This window comes from Chlamydotis macqueenii, chromosome 27 (genome assembly GCF_036417535.1).
Source record: "Chlamydotis macqueenii isolate bChlMac1 chromosome 27, bChlMac1.mat, whole genome shotgun sequence".
Lineage (NCBI taxonomy): Eukaryota > Metazoa > Chordata > Aves > Otidiformes > Otididae > Chlamydotis > Chlamydotis macqueenii.
The window spans coordinates 1,943,189-1,958,958 of NC_141582.1; the positions used below are offsets into that span (position 1 = coordinate 1,943,189).

At 54.2% G+C, this 15,770-nt stretch overlaps 2 protein-coding genes across 2 annotated transcripts; both read left to right on the forward strand.

Moving 5' to 3' along the window:
• Nucleotides 1-4,455: 4,455 nt before the first annotated feature.
• On the forward strand, nucleotides 4,456-6,474 carry NKX2-6 (NK2 homeobox 6). The gene is made up of 2 exons (XM_086767724.1): nucleotides 4,456-4,585; nucleotides 5,888-6,474. Exons 1-2 carry the CDS (start codon nucleotides 4,456-4,458, stop codon nucleotides 6,472-6,474), a joined length of 717 nt encoding a protein of 238 aa, XP_086623850.1.
• Nucleotides 6,475-9,628: 3,154 nt separating this feature from the next.
• On the forward strand, nucleotides 9,629-14,547 carry NKX3-1 (NK3 homeobox 1). The gene is made up of 2 exons (XM_086767886.1): nucleotides 9,629-9,954; nucleotides 11,703-14,547. Exons 1-2 carry the CDS (start codon nucleotides 9,645-9,647, stop codon nucleotides 12,098-12,100), a joined length of 708 nt encoding a protein of 235 aa, XP_086624012.1. The 5' UTR covers nucleotides 9,629-9,644; the 3' UTR covers nucleotides 12,101-14,547.
• The last annotated feature ends 1,223 nt before the right edge of the window (nucleotides 14,548-15,770 follow it).

Consider the following 15,770-nt stretch of genomic DNA (forward strand, 5'->3'; position numbering starts at 1 on the left):
GGTGCAGACCAAGTTCCTTCCCCCAGGAGCCTTCACACCCCAAATGCCCCGTACATTTCCCACCACATCTCACCCCTATTTTCCTTGCCATAGCCAGTTTTGGGCTTTATTTTTTGGCATCCATTGTGCTCACAAGCCCCCTCAGCTAAATAACCCTCGGCTCCCCCGCAAATAACCCGGCCGCAGCTCCTCAGCCTGGCTGCCCGCTGAAGCAGGAGGATGCAGCTGCAGGAAAGCTGAGGACAAGTTTGGGATGCTCCAACCCTAACAGAGCTGCTTGTGGGACAGAGGGCAGACTGGGCTCACGGTGGGACTGACTGGGAGCTGTGGAGGAAGGGACCCTCACTGTTCAGCAAGCTACAAGATGCTGCACTCCTTTTTTATTTAATTCCCCCCCCCCCCCCAGTTATGTTTTCCCAGCAGCTCTGCTGGCTGCCCAAAGCGCTCTTATGCCATCTGCTGACCGAAGGTGCGGGGTCCACAGCCCCCAAGCACCCAGCACCCATTTGGCCTGTCTGCACCCATCCTCTCCCCTCCAGGCACCTTCTGCCCTCACGCCGCTCCCACCGCCACCTCCTCCCCAGCCCTGGCTTGGAAGCATCCCTGGGAATTTGGCTAAATCCCCAGAAAACCCAAAGGGGAGAAAATTCTGCTCCCTGGTCAGAGGAAGCGAAGGAGGATGGGGAGCAGCTGCACCCCGGCTGCGTTCAGACACGGTTTTGCAGGGAAACAGAGTACAACCAGGAAGGATTTGGCCAAAACACCCAGGTGTCCAATCGTAGAATCATCTAGGTTGGAAAAGATGCTTGAGGTCATTGCGTCTGACCGTAAACCTAACACCGCCAAGCCCAAACGCCGGGAAGGGGCAGCCCAGTGGCTGCGAAACCCCCACGGGGAGACCCTGCCCCTGCTCAGCATCTTCAGCTGCTGACCCCAGTGACAACCCCCAGCCCCACACGTCGATGCCGTAACACACAGAAATCCAGCTCCCCTCTGCAGACGGGGGGATTGCGCCCTTCGTTGCGGAAACACGCAGGGAAGGAGCAGGTAGCCCCCACGGCCGGGTGAGATGCTCCCTGGGGCTGCCTCCTTAGAAAAAGTGACAGACGAGCGTTTTTGTGAGTTCAAATTTCCTCCATCTGCCAGCACTGGGGGACACTGAATTATTCATGCCGCTTCATCAGAATAATCCCTTTTAAAAATAACTCCTTTCCTTAAAAGACGGCAGGAGCGCTTTTACCACCAGCCGGTATTTTTATCGCCAGAGCGTGACACAGCGAAACCCCCAAAGCTCAGCGATCCCTGCCCTGTACCCACTGCTGACCCACTCCTCTTTAGCAGCGTGGGTGAAGGAGCACGAGGGGGGTTTATTTTAATTTTTCCCCCATTTTTTTTTTTTTCTTCCCTTTTCAGCGCTCAGCTTTGGAGTTTTGAGGAGAAGCAAAGCTGCACATCTCCAGCGTCCCAGCAGAAGGCACTGCTGTCTCATTATTTGGGCCAGGGCTCTGCTGTGAGAGTTTGGTTTAAGTCAATCCCAAAGTTTTTCTGGCACAGAAAACTTCTCCTGCTAGCAGATATTGCTGCTGCAGCGCCTGAGAAATCCTCTTTCCAGTCAAATCCCCTGATTTCAAGAGGTTCCCCCAAAATCTAGAAATAATAAATTTAAAAATGGTGATAAAACCCTGTCCAGGGAGCCAAGGAAGCGCTGGCTTGGCTCAAAAGGGTAAAAGCTGGCCAAAATGGGGGGAAATGAGATAAACAGAGGGCAGGAGATAGCAGCCTGCCCCAATTTTGGTGTTTCAGCCTTGCGCCTGTACTGCCTGCACTTTGTCCCATCACGGCATCCTTCCACCCCGCCTGTGCCCGGCACAGCCTTCGTCCCGGAGCCAGGCAGAAAGCAAATGCTCCATGAAAACTTGCTAAAGTTCCCAAGTTATTTTTTGTCCTGCAGATTCCGAAAAGAAGCACATTTTTGTACTTTTTTTCCCTTGCAATGTTTATTAGAAAGCTTTGGAGAGGGAATCTGCTTTCCCTCACCTGCCTGCCGCTCGCTCTCTGCCATCACTTCCATTTTCTCTGCTCTTTGTTTTATTTCACTGGTGAAAACAAACAGAAACTCACCGGGAAAAAGAAGAGGATGCAGAAAAATCCTTTTAAGTTCAATTTCAGCTGTATCACAGTGTTCGCAAGCTCCTTAGAGATGTCTACACATGTGTTCTGCTTGCAACCCCTGATGCATCCACCTCACTCATTATTCCCATTATATTCCCATTATATTCCCATTATATTCCCTCCTTCTGAGTGTTTTAAAACTGAAATCTGGCAGGGCAGGAGTGCCTCGGTGGGGCCGGCCGCCCCATCGTGCTCCCGGCAGGCAGAGTCAGGTTTCCAGGGCCTCGGATGTTTCTCCGCCATCGCATCGGGATCCTGATGTGTCCCAGCGATAGCTGCCAGAAATCAGATACTTTGGGAGCCGTTGCCGTAGAAATCCTGCTGTTTCAAGGCCTGACAGTGGCTAGAAGCAGCTTTCTCCTGATTTCATCTAACCTAGTTAAAAAGAGGAGTAATGTCCCTGGCGAGTTGTAATAAAATTAACTTGCCAGTCAAAAAGAAGCCAATGATTTATGATCACTTGTGATAGACCCTCTTAGTCTTCTTCCCAGAAATTCCCCAGTGGCCTCTCGTTGCCAAAAAACGCAGCAGCCGCCAGCCACGGTCCATCCCCGGCACCGCGGGAAGGGTCCGAGCCCTCGTGGGTACCGATGTCCACAGCACGGGGCGGGGAGTGGCGCTGGGGCTGGGCAGGCTCGGCAGCGAGGTTTTGGCAGGGGAGTTGATTGACAAACCTCATCTGAGCCTCCGGATGCCTCAGAGGCCATCGCCACTCTGTGAGCAAGAGAGGGCTGGATGCAGCCCACGGGGGCACGTGGAGCGGGATGGGGAGCAGCCACTCTCCCCCAATTCGGCCCACTCAGCGCCTCATCTCTTGGCGGGTCCCGAAAGCCAAAATCCCACCTCTCCATCAATCTTGGCTGCACCAAGTCATTAGGAGCGGATAAAGCTCCCTACCCCAATTCCTTCCTGCTCGTCTCAATCCCAGCCAAGCATTTTACCTTGGCGCCAGCTGCCTTCCGCCATCGACAAGCCAAGGTGTAATGTTACTGCCTGTTTGCTCGCGCTGTTGGGTGTTTGGAGGCCCAAACAACTCATTTAGACGTGGCAATGAATCCAGTTGGGGACAGGGAAGGGGCTTTGTGAATGGGGCACAGCAGCCACCTCGGACAAGGGGATCACGGTAGCCATCCTTGTCCGTGGGGAGCACAGAGCCTGAGCTGGTTTACATGAGCTGCAGTGTCATTCCTGCGAAACCCTCCCGGGGAAGCTCAGTGCTTCTCGCGAGGCGTTTGATCGTAATTCCTGCTTCGCACCGTGCCCATGGTGGATGTCCCATGGACACGGCTAAACCCACGGACCGCAGCGCCCAGGAACGAACCCCTGTGTGACGCAGAAGTGAGGACCAACCTGGGGGCTCTGAGCTCTTTTCTCCCCAAGCCCCTGTATTTATTTTCCCTCCTGTTCCAGATCCTCGCTTCCTTGCCTGCCTTTGGGAAGTTTATTTATTCAGCCTCCCCTAAGAGTCCGATGCGGCCGTTTCGGTGGTGCGACAGATACCGACCCAACCCAGACGAAAACTAGCTCCGCTCTGTCAGGGCTATCAGCAAACACCAGCCCCTGAGGCCGGCCAGGAATTTTAATTGAAATAGCCAGTCACTGGGCCCAGATAAGGCCCAGCATCACCCCACGGCCGCTGGGGCTCCCCGCTGCCCCACGGGGCTACTGGGACCCAGCCCTGCTCCCCAAATTTATACTGGGGGACCCCGGTCACACTCCATGCCCCAGCTTGGGGATCTGCCAGCTCCATGGCCACCCGCTAAGGCAGCACTGGGACTGGGAGGGAAGCGGGGCCGGGAGCTGCTGTCGGGGGGTAACCCAAGTTGACAGGGGCTCTCCCAGCATCCCCCCCCCCCAACCTAGGTGGTCTGCGCCCCTTATCAGCCCTTATCTCCCAAAGCCGCTCGCTAATGTGACCTTAATGGAGCTCAAATCGACTTGATTTGTTTTATTGCGGCTCAGCCCTATTCCCCCCCCCCCCCCCTTCTCATTTCCCTTGTTTTGGAAATAGAGAGGGGCAGGGGTCTGGCTCCTTCCCCGGGAGATGAATGGGGGGCAGCGCATGGGGCCGGGCCAGAGCATCCCGGGAGGCAGCGAGACCCCCCCCACCCCGGGGGACCGACCCGCCTTCCCCTACTCCCCTCAACCCCTGGGACCCCCCCCCAGATCCCGGCCCGGCGGGGGTGGTGCTTGGGCAGGAGGGTCAGAGCCGAGGAGCGGGTCCCGGAGAGCACAGCCCCGGCTCCGACAACCCTCTCCCCACCCCCCCCCCATCCCTGGAAGATGCTGCCCACCCCCTTCTCGGTGAAGGACATCCTCAATCTGGAGCGGCCGGGACCCCCCGGGGGACCCCACGCCGCCCCCGGCCCCCAGGCTGCCCGCAGCCCCGACGGGGAGGACGAGGAGCCGCCGCGTAAGTGACCCGCGGGGTTTGGTGGGGGAGGGATGGACGGACACCCCCACGGAGCCACTTTCCTTCCCCTGGGGTGGAAAACCGAGGGCAGCCGAGCCCCCTCCAACCGCGATCTCGCCGAGTTTCCTCCTTTTTCCTCACTTTTTTCTTTTTTTTTTTTTCCCCAGCGTTTGGGGTTTTTGGAGCATTTTCCAGGCAACTCGCAAGCCCCGGAGCAGCCGCGCATCCATCCGGGGGATGGATACAGCCGGGATTGGTTTTTGGGGAGGGTTGGGGGCTTTTGGTTTTTTTGTTCTGTTTTGTTTTGTTTGTACACCGAAACGCACAAATCGCCACTGTTTTCGATCACCCAAACCTCCGTTTCGACGCCCCGTAAATTGTCCCGGCTGGGGACGGGGATCGCCCGTCCAAAGCACGATCGGTCCCGCGGATGCGGACGGGACCCCTTCTCCCTGCGGCTAAAATCCGGCAAAAGTTTCCTTTCCTCCCGTTTCCCTAATGCCCGGCGGCTGCGGACCGGGGAAACCAGTAGGACCAGAGCTTGAGCGCTGGGAGGCACTGGGATACGGAGCCGGAGAGGCGGAGAGGGCAAGAGGGGTCCAGGGAGAGCTCCCTGCTTGCTTCGTACCTGCAGACAGAGCCCCCCAGCACCCCATTTCCCCGCAGCATCCCCCCCAAATTCCCTGAGCCCCAGGGTACCCCAGCACAGCCCACCAGCCACGGAGCGATCGCTTCGCAACACCCCCTGCAACGCAAAACCCCAGCAAATTAAAAAAAAAAAAAAAAATCAACCTACTTTCCATTTTCTCTCAGATCCAGCGATTTTTCCTCCTTCGTTCCCAGCCCCTTCGTTTTTCTGGGTTTGCTGCGGGATTCCCCTTTCCTGGAGTGCTGGAGTAAATCCTGCCGGAGGTCTGACTGCCGTCGCTTCCATCCCTCTGGAGCAGGAGGGTGGGGAAGGGGGTTTGCAGTTTGGGGTGCTCGAATCTGCAGCGTATGCTGCTCCTCCGTGCAGCACAGGCGTCGATAGGCGGGACGGAATCGAGGCATTATCCAAAATCCACACGGCAGTCAAGCTTCTAATTCCACTCATAAAAAGGGGTCTTTTTCTTGAATTCCTGTTAAACATCCCAGGAAAATTCATATTAACGTATTAAAGAATTAATTCATGTCAACTATCAGCCCTACTTTGTCTCATTCCCAAGGAGCCCCATTCCCGGTTTGATCCTTCCTTCGGAAACGCGCCTCACTGGGAACAGAACGCGGCTTGGATCTCACTGCTTTGGTTTTTTCTCGCTGCAGGGAGATGTTTGCTCGCCCACCCTTTGGAGGCAGATGAGAAGCAAGCCGACCCCCACCACCACCCCAAGCAGCGCCAGCAGAGGAAACCCCGAGTTTTATTCTCCCAAGCCCAGGTGTTTGAACTGGAACGGCGATTTAAGCAACAGAAATACCTCTCCGCTCCGGAACGGGAGCACCTTGCCAGCGCGCTCAAACTCACCTCCACGCAGGTGAAAATCTGGTTCCAAAACCGGAGGTACAAGTGCAAGAGGCAAAGGCAGGATAAATCCCTGGAGCTGGCTGCCCGCCCGCCACCCCCACGAAGGGTGGCAGTGCCCGTACTGGTCAGGGACGGCAAACCCTGTCTGGGGGGCTCCCAGCCTTACCCAGCCCCGTACGGCATCCCCACCGGCCCCTACCCCTACAGCTCCTACTACAGCACCTATAGCAGCACGTATGGTGCCAGCTACACGGGGGGCTACACTGGGGTGCCCCCCAATGCCACCCACACCGTGAGCGTGAGCGTGAGCTTGGGCACGGCCGGCGCAGCTCAGCACCAGCCCCCGCGCTTGCAAGGCGCCGTGCAAGCGGGGATCAGGGCTTGGTAGATGGCCACGGAGGCCGGGAGGGCCTGAAAAGCGCTGAGGAAAGCCCCTCTCCGCTCCAGAGCTCAGACTTCACCAGGATGGGGACCAAATCCAGAGGGTTTCTGCCAGCCCAGACAGTGGGACATGTCCGGAGCATCCGTCCCATTCCAGGCAGCTCGTGCTGCCCCGTCTCTGCAAAGGCATTTCGGGAGAGAGGGGCCGCTGCTGCTCCAGCACTGCAACTTTGGGGTCCCGACGACTGAGGGCATTTATTTATTTAAACACAAATGTTTTGGAGTCTCACCCTGCCCGCTTCCATGGAGGGTGTGCTCCTCCGGGGTGCCAGCACACGGCCACCGCAGTGTGAACACTGGTTTTCTTTCTCAGGACGACTGGAAAACAGGGTCTGCGCACGTCACTGCGCGTTCACTTTTTTATGGGCACTATTTAATGCTTTGATTTCCTCTCGAGATACTTTTCTGATTTATATTTCTTAATACCTCCCAGCACAGGTGTTCATTTCTCCCTTTATTATTATTATCATTTGCAAATAAAAAACAAATTGGTGAAATTGTGTGTTTTCACTCTCTTGCCGTTCCTCACTCAGTGTTTTGACTTTTCCACCACTTACATTTGAGCATCAAAACCTGACCCAAAGCAAAAAAAAAAAAGAAAAAAAAACAATGCAAAACCCGAAATCAACCTTAACACTAATAATTAATACAGGAAGATGATCACCCTGTGGTCCAAGCTGGGCGAGCTGCCAGGGTTTAACCCCTCCCTAACTCTTGGCGAGCGTTCTCGGCTCTCTCCCGAACGGCAGCACAAATCCACGGCCTCGCACGCACAGGACAGACCCAGCGAGACCTCGCTGAAGCGACTCCCTCATCGGGCTGCCCACGGCTCCCAGTGCAGGCTGTGCTCGTAGTGGGGAGCGGGGAAAACACGCAAAGGTCGATGCCTGATGCAAAATGTTGGTTTAACGGAGATCCTTCCACTACGATGTCAAGATATCCCCGGGACGGAGCCTGTGCACCACTCCCACCACACAGGACAGGCAAAACCCCCGCCTCGCAACCCCCGTCCCGGCTCCGGGCTGCTGCCCCCTCCTCCCCGCTCCTCTCCCGACAGCTCCTCATCCTCCCAGCATTTGGCAAAAACAGACTTGCAGGAGGCAATTAAGCTTTTATCTCTAATCCCACTCGGCCCCATCACTCCGGCCTTGGCTCCCTTCCCAAACGGGACATCCCTGACATCCAAACCAGACCAGAAAAATCCTCTCTTGCTGGCCGTCCCACCACTCCAAGGCTTCGCAACCCCACGGAGACCCTGGAATCGACTGGGTAAGGCGAGAGCTGTGCTGGATGCTGAGGGCATCCTTTACACCCCTCCATGTGTTTTGGAGGGGTTTCCCGGCTCCCGTAGGGTGGGATACCCCAAAAACCCGATGTTTGCCGGTCCTCTCGGTCACCGGCATCTCTGCAGCATGTGCCAGGGCTGCGGCTTTAAACCTCCCCTGCTTCCACCCCAAATCAGAAATCATCCACTACGCCGCCCACCGTGAAAACAAGCTTTCCCAAACAGCGCACGAACCAGCACGCATTTCCCCAAAACCATCTCCCGGACCAGAGCTCCCACTGCTCATCGAGTTCTTTTCGGCGTGGATCAGGGCACCAGGAATGAAGGGAAAAGAGACTTGGCCATGAGAGAGCCGTGCAACGAGGCTGCCCAGGACAGACGTACGGACAGAGGGGTTGAGCAGATGGACGGCACCGCATTTCACTGACAGCTACAGTCAAGCTGTGGCGTAACAGCCCAGCTCCGTTGGCAGGAAAATGCTTAACTGAAAGGAAATTGTCTCCTTGGAAGGAAGGGAATTGCCCAGTTTCTGGGGAGAGAAATCCTCCTGCTGGGTCTTATGTTCACGACAGAGCCCAAAATAGTTGTGGGTGCAGAATGGGCTGAGTCCCTGGATGCGCAGCAGGGGGACGGGGTGGGGACAGGCATGAGCTCCGACAGCAGCGAAAGCAGCCTAAAATCAGCAGGAGTAGGGGCTCTGGAGTGGGGAAATTGGCTCCCAAATTGGGCACAGAGCAGCCCCAGGGAGCGGCACGCCTTCTAAGCCGAGCAAGCATCCCTGCATCCCAGTGCTGTGCCCACTGTCACGATGACACACCTTTGGGTGACACATCTTTGGGCAAGCCCTGGTCCTGCCAGGGCACCCACCGGTACCCCTCAGGGCTCCCCATCCCGGCCTCCCCCTGGGCAGCGTGGTGGCATCCAGACCAGGTGCTGGAGCGGGTGGGCACGGAGCCGTGGGGCAGCCTGCCCACCCACCCCAGCCGCACCAGCACCGCATGCCCAGGGATGCTGCTCACCTGCATCCGCGGAGCCAGATCCTGCTCCCATGGGGGCTTCCCACCAGTTTGCTTTGCCTTACGATGGGGCAAAGTCATTTTTTAACCATGTGCTGCCCACATCTTGGGGGGGTTCACAGCTGTTTGTATCATGAGCGAGGAACAGAAACTCTAGAAGACTAACTATGAATAAAGTAGATACTCAGAAAAAAAAAAAAAATCTGTTCTAACAGAGAGCTCGGCTCGTGGGTTTTCTTGGGATCAGGAAGGTTTTGCTCCTTTTGGGTGCCTTTGAACACAAGGGCCTTGCAGGACGGTGTGTAAAGGCACTAAATAAATGCTGTCCCGTTCCACAGCTGATCAAGGAATTAGCCTGAGATTCAGCCTTAAATTTTCACGTGAGCCCTCTGCCCCTTTCCGTGCAGGCGTTCGCCTCTGGAGCCACTCTCCCTGTCTGTCATGTCTTGACTTTCGCTTTAAAGCCCTCATTACAGCAGCTTTGCAAAGCTGATTAAAAAGCTCTTCACCACTTTTCCCCATTTTTCAACAAACTGAAAGTGCATCAAAGTGGAAGGTTTTGAAGAAACTCTCAAAATAAATTAAAAAAAAAAACCAATCCTTTTATTTTCTTCACTTTTTTCCCCTGAAAAACGCATTTTCCCAAGGGTGTCCGGAGCCAGAGGGAGAAGCAAGCAGCCAAGAGACAACCGAAGGGCGTAGGCTCCTGCCAGGGATCTCCAATCAGCCCCGGGAGGCTTGGCTGCCTGCCGTATAAACGCCGAGCCGGGAGGCTGGGAAGCCAGCACGCCTCCGGGCAGGGAGAGGAAGAGGAGGATGAGTGCCGGGGTGCTCCCTGCGAGGAGGCAGAGAGCACCCAGCAGCAGCCCAGCGGAGATGAGCCGGACCCCGACGGCAGCCCAGCAGACCGTGCCCATCTCCTCCAGGCCCCGGACATCCTTCCTCATCCAAGATATCCTCTGGGATGGGGCGGAGCGGGGCGAGAGAGGAGGTTTCGGCAGCCTGGAGGTCAGGGAGCCGAAGGCAGCCGCAACGGAGGGCGGCTCAGCCCCGGAGCATCCCCCCAGGAGCCCTCGTCCAGCGGGAGCATCCCAAAGCCGAGGAACACCCCAGGAGGCAGACGCAGGTAAGGGGGTGGAAGCTCCCAGCAGAGCCCGGGGAATGGATCCGGACAGTCTATGCTTGGGTCAAGGAAGGGGCGGCAGCATCCAGGCTCTGTCGCTTCGAGCACCCCGGAGCCGAATAGCTCGCGCTTTAAATTCCAGGGAATATCCGCGCTTCAGCAGCGGGAAAGTGAGAGAAATAGCAACCGTGCCAAACCTTTCGCCAGGCACTTCAGGTAACTCAGAGGACTGAATCTGCCTAAAATACCGTTTTAAAAAAGCCCAGTCAGTGAATTTATCTTGGGAAATAAAGTTTCCTTTAACACAGAAGGTCCCCGGCGAGGGCACCGTAGGGCTGCTGGCTCGGAGAGGCCTCCACGCAGCCACCAGCGCAGCGCCGCCGCAGCAGCCGAGCTCCTCGGTGCCTCCTGTCCAGGGATATTTAGAAATTCCCCATCTTGAATTGGCAGGGCTCGGCTTCCCCGTGCTCGGCCCCGATTTTGCATCATTCCCCCGCCTGTCCCGCCGCACATCGCGCGCTCCGTTAATAATGACCCTGCTCCTCCTGATGCTCCTCTCTAGCGACCGGCTTTTCCTTGCTAAGAGAGCCCCGGCCAGGGGAATTTTTTGGCATTTCGTTTCAATTCTATTAAAAGAAGCTTCTACATAAAAGTGACTAGGCTGACGATGACAAAAATGGTCCGAAGCCGTACCAAATCTCCCAGAAAGCGGCTGGTGTAAAGCGGCGCACCTCTGGGGATTTCAGTGGGACAGGCATGATTTATACGAGCCGGGAATTAAGCCCCTTGTTTCTATCTTGGGTATTATGTTCACATCTTAAGAAAATATACTCAGAAATGACTAAGGGAAAACAAAAGTTGGCCCGATTCCATCCCGAGCTGGGCAATGCACAAAAAGGAGCTAGCTGCATAAATAAATAAATTGACTTGAGATGTTTTAAGGGTTGCGGGTGACGCCTCCCAGGGAGCTCAGCACCCTTCTGGGTCACGGCTGACGGTGCCACGGGAAATAAATTGATGGCAAACGCCGAGATGCAGCTTTGGAGCTGCGATCCGAGCCCAGATCTGTTGGTACGTACGTAAAACCAGGCCTCAAGGTTTAAAAAACTGCCCCAAAATTTCTTGGCATTGCCTCGGAGCCATGAAGGAGAAAAGTGAGGGATTTATTTTCGATGCTTTTTAGCTGCGATCTGCTTCAAGCTGCGCCGATTTCCCATTTCGGAGCCGTCCTCTGCAGCCTGAGGACAGAAACTTGTTTACTTTGGGGATTGGGATTTTCCCGTAGGCACAGGGGATGTTTCAAAGAATTGCCTGATAGTATGGATTCCGCAGTAAAAATCTCAAGAGCTGTTGATGCCACAATGTACAGAACAACAGTATCTTGGGGTTTTGGGCAGATACCCACCAGCGCTGCAAAATATCCCTTTCTGTATTTCAGTATTTTCTGTATTTTCTGTGTTCCAGCAAAATATCCCTTTCTACATTTCAGTATTTTTTGTATTTCAGCAAAATATCCCTTTCTGTATTATTTCAGTCCCTTGAATGTATGTTTATATGGGATGCATGCTTGTATGAATTAAGAAAGTGTGATTTAGGAAGAAAAAAACCCCTTAAATGACTTTAAGATGCCTTTTGCGCCATTAAATTAAAATATTTCCGTGATAATATGAATATTTCGCTCTCTGGAAGGGAAAAAGTAAGTGATTTGGGCTATTTCCAAGTGGGTAATTCGCAGCTGTCTCCTCTCACAGATGCTGCGGCGGAGAGCTACCTGTCAGACTGTGATCCCCCTCTGCCCCCGCAGCGTCCCCAAAAGCCAGCCAAGCGCTCGCGGGCGGCCTTCTCCCACACCCAAGTCATCGAACTGGAGCGGAAATTCAGCCACCAAAAATACCTGTCGGCCCCAGAGCGGGCCCACCTGGCCAAAAACCTGCAGCTCACCGAGACCCAGGTGAAGATCTGGTTCCAGAACAGGAGGTACAAAACCAAGAGGAAACAGGTCGCCACCGAAATCAGTGGACTGGGCGCGCGGCTGGCCGGGCAGAAAGCAGCCGAGCTGCCCGGTGCGTCGCTGCTGGCGCTGCGGGGCGGCTGGCACTACCTGCCTTGCCTCTACTACCTGAACAGCTGGAGTCCCTCCTGGTGGTAATGGTTTTTGAGGCAGAAAGCATCCTTTTCTCATAATTTTTTTTTTTTTTTAATATTGCATCACTCTTTCTAGTACTAATTAGGGGAGGGAGACCTCATTTGCGGTAATGATCAGCATCTTCTGGTTGACACTCAAGCCTCTTTCTTGCTAACCGTAAAAAAAAAAAAAAAAAAAATTATTAAAAAAAAAAACCAACAAGATTTTAAAAGCATGTATTTCAGGGCGAAGCCCCCTCCAAAGCCTTTGCCCCTTGCTGAGATCAAGCAGGCAAAAAGCAAATTGCTGATCCTGGGCTGGCACAGACACAACCCCAGCTGGCACACGTGGGCCACCAGCTGCTGTATGATCTAAAAATTAACCTTAAAAAAGAAAAAAAAATGGAAAAAAATTGCATTTCTGCCATTGATACCATAGGCGGTATCGCAGAGGGCGCTTAGAGCCCTGGGTAGCACGGCAGCCTCCACCCAGCGCAATACCTGTGGGTTTTGGGGAGAATTAAACTCCTTTCTGCCATGAGCCATGAAAACCCAGTGCCTGACATCTGCAGAGCCGCAGCCGGGGACTGGGTTTGCCGGGACGCGAGCGAAGGTGGCCACCCCGGGCCGGGATGGAGCGGCGCCAGCTTACCCCCACCCAAACCTGTCCCTCTGCCCGTGGCGGGCCGCGGTGCCAACCGCCGCCTCAACGGCCTGGGGCAGCCGAGCCAGAAGGGCTGGGGAACACGGACAATAGCGCAATGACAGACGGGTTTTGCATATCCGGGTGTTGACACCGTTCGAACGTTCCCACCGAAGTCATTTAAAGCAGCAATCTCCCTGTTTGCAAGCGGAATCAGCCTGATCCCCAGCACCGAGGCATCACGGCAGCGAGAGGATGGTCCCTTCACAAGCGATTTTTAGTGAGATAACTATTTGCACTAGCAGAGTAGCAGAGATTTAATTTTTTTTTTTTAACTAATTGTACTTAAAAGTTCAGGTGCCACTAAGTCCATGGGAGAAAGTGTAGAAATAAATGAGATTTTCAAGAGAGGAAACAGCTCAGCTGCTGTTTCTCAGCGGTTGTAAATCAGCACAGCTCTGCTGGAAGAAATGTGATTTTCTGAAATGAAAGGACGTGGAGGTTCCTTCTCTGTGAATCTCCAGAAATGTTTCTGTGGTGCCTGTTTTTTTCTGGAAAATAACTGAAAACGATAGCGGTCCTATTCCCTCCCGCAGCAGGGAAATAGGGATCACGTTCAGAAACTGCTTAGATCTGCCCCTTTGAACAAAAATATTTGGAAAGTTATCTTTTGCCTTACCAATGGATCCAGATCTTGCAAGCTGCCGGGGGAACGCGGGTGAGGAAAAACTCAGGGGCAGGGAGGGAGAACGCGTGAACTGGAACCCTTTGCTGCAGATATTCCATTTCTCCTGCTATCAAAGCTGTTTGCCCGGTTTGGAGGACAATCTGCTGCTTTCTAACGGTCTGAAAGTAACTCCTCATATCTCGAGATAACATTTTTTCTTCCAGCTCCCGCTCTCCGACGCTGCGTGCCCCCCAGCCCGTTCTCCGGCGCGCGGGACGGAAGGCCATTTCCCCTGCGCTGTTGCAATGTGTTTCAAACCCAGCCCTGCTGCTTATCTGCTTGGAACAATTAAAAAAAAAAATAAAAAAATTGCATTTATGGCCCCGGAGCCGAGCCCCCGCAAGGCACGCATCCCTCCGGACGGCATCCGCAGGGTGGGGAGGAGGTCCTGCCAAAAGCCTTGGATTTGGACCCTTGTGATGCTGCTGAAATCGGTGCAGAGATGCTAAATTTGTGCTAAAGGCAACAAATTATCAGCTCTGAGCATCCCGGGGCAGCCACTGAGCAGGGGTCACGGTGTGGGGTTTGCACGGGTAGCAGACAAGCAGCAGGGACGGGCACGGATGGGAGGGACTGAACTAGGCTGGGAAAATTAGATACAAACCAAAAATTAGATATAAACTAAAAATTAGATACAAACCAAACTTTCTGGACACTCCTTTGGGAAAATGCTTGTGTCGTAGCTTCTTTCTTGTTTTTTAACCCCACTGATGGTTTACAACCAGTAAAAAAAGCCTTCTCGTTCCTTCAGCACCCAACCGCTCGCACTTCCCTTCACTGGCACAAAGCACGTCCAGTGCTAACAGCCGCTGGTTTTGTACATATTTTTTTGATACTATTTTATCTGACGTGCATCGTCCTTTGGAATAAAGAGCGCAGAGTCTTTGTTAAAAACAAGCTGCCTCTGTGGTTTTTTTATTTTTGCTCTGGGTTCAGATTTTCTTTGAGTCCCTGCTTCTGCTGCGACACGACCAGGGCTGTCCCACCAGCACCGGCTTCTCGGGTGAAGAGACGCAGCACTGAGATGAGGTTTGTGCAGTGAATTGTCACAAGCACTGGCTCACAAGGTTTTTAGAGGGCGTAAATCACCATTCGTCACTATTTCTCGGTGCGCAGCACCGAACACTGCTCCATCACTCTCCCAGCCAGGTACGGCGTACCACCGAGCATCCTCTAATCCTGTTTAGAATCATAGAATTACTGCCCAACGGGCATGAAACAGGTGAATATTTCCCCAAAATAAGAGCTTATATAGTGAAAGTACTTTCTTTATTACCCCCAAATTACCCGCAATCCCACAATTTAAGCCCAATCCCAGCAGCCTCCAGAGTTTTCCACTACAAGCACTGGTCCCAGTTTTTATTGCCACCCCTGCCTTCCAGTCCTGCAACCGCATCAGCGCAACCGGGGGCAGCGCTGGGCTCTGCAGGGCCCTAAGATGAAGAATTTGCCCCGGGAGCCGGCGGTGTGAACGCTTTCCCCCTCACGCAGAGGCGGGGAGGGAGCGACCTTGGGTGCCGGCTCGCCTGTGCGTGCACTCCCCCGCTGCCACGGTTCCCAGCAGCAACTTTTCCCGAGTGGAAATACCATTATTCCCAGATTAATTTTGCATTTCGACAGCTTTAAAATTTAAAAAATAAAAAAAAAAAAAGAGCAGGCATCAAGATGGCACAAAGGAGATCTCGGGGCGCTCCCTTTGCCTGAGGATGCTGGTGCTGGATGCTCACTGCCAAACCCTCAGGCGGGGGCTGCTCGCCGGGCTCGGCCGCCTTCACCCAGCAGTGACGTGGAAGGGGACAACAGGTCCCGTACGTGGGTGTCCCTTTGTCACTGGCAGTGACAAGAAGTTGTCCCCACAGTCAGGGCTGGAGGTCGGGTCTCCTGCCCTCGCATTAATCCCATGGCATGGTCCTCATGAACCCTGCCTTTGTCGTAACCCAGACCAAAACGCCATCGTGTTGTGAGACAGGCACAATAAAGCCTCTCTTGGCAATTTTTGTGCAGCCTGGGCACCTGCTGGTCCTGGCTCTGACACCGGTGCTGGCTGGAGGCAGGGATGCTGGCAGCACCTCCAGCTCCTTCGCAGCCTCTGCCGTGGGGAAACATCTCAACCAGCACTGCCCTCCCTCCCGGCCTTCCCAACCCTTCTCTCTGCAACCCCCTTCTGCGTGCACAGAAGATGGACTTCCAGTTGGTTTTTCCATATTTTTTTTTTCCAAGCACAAAGCATAAGAACAAAAAAAAAAAAAAAAAGGACCATACCCTGCAGATAACCAAAAAACCCGAGTGTCATAGCATTAATCACAACAAGGGGAGCGACATGGC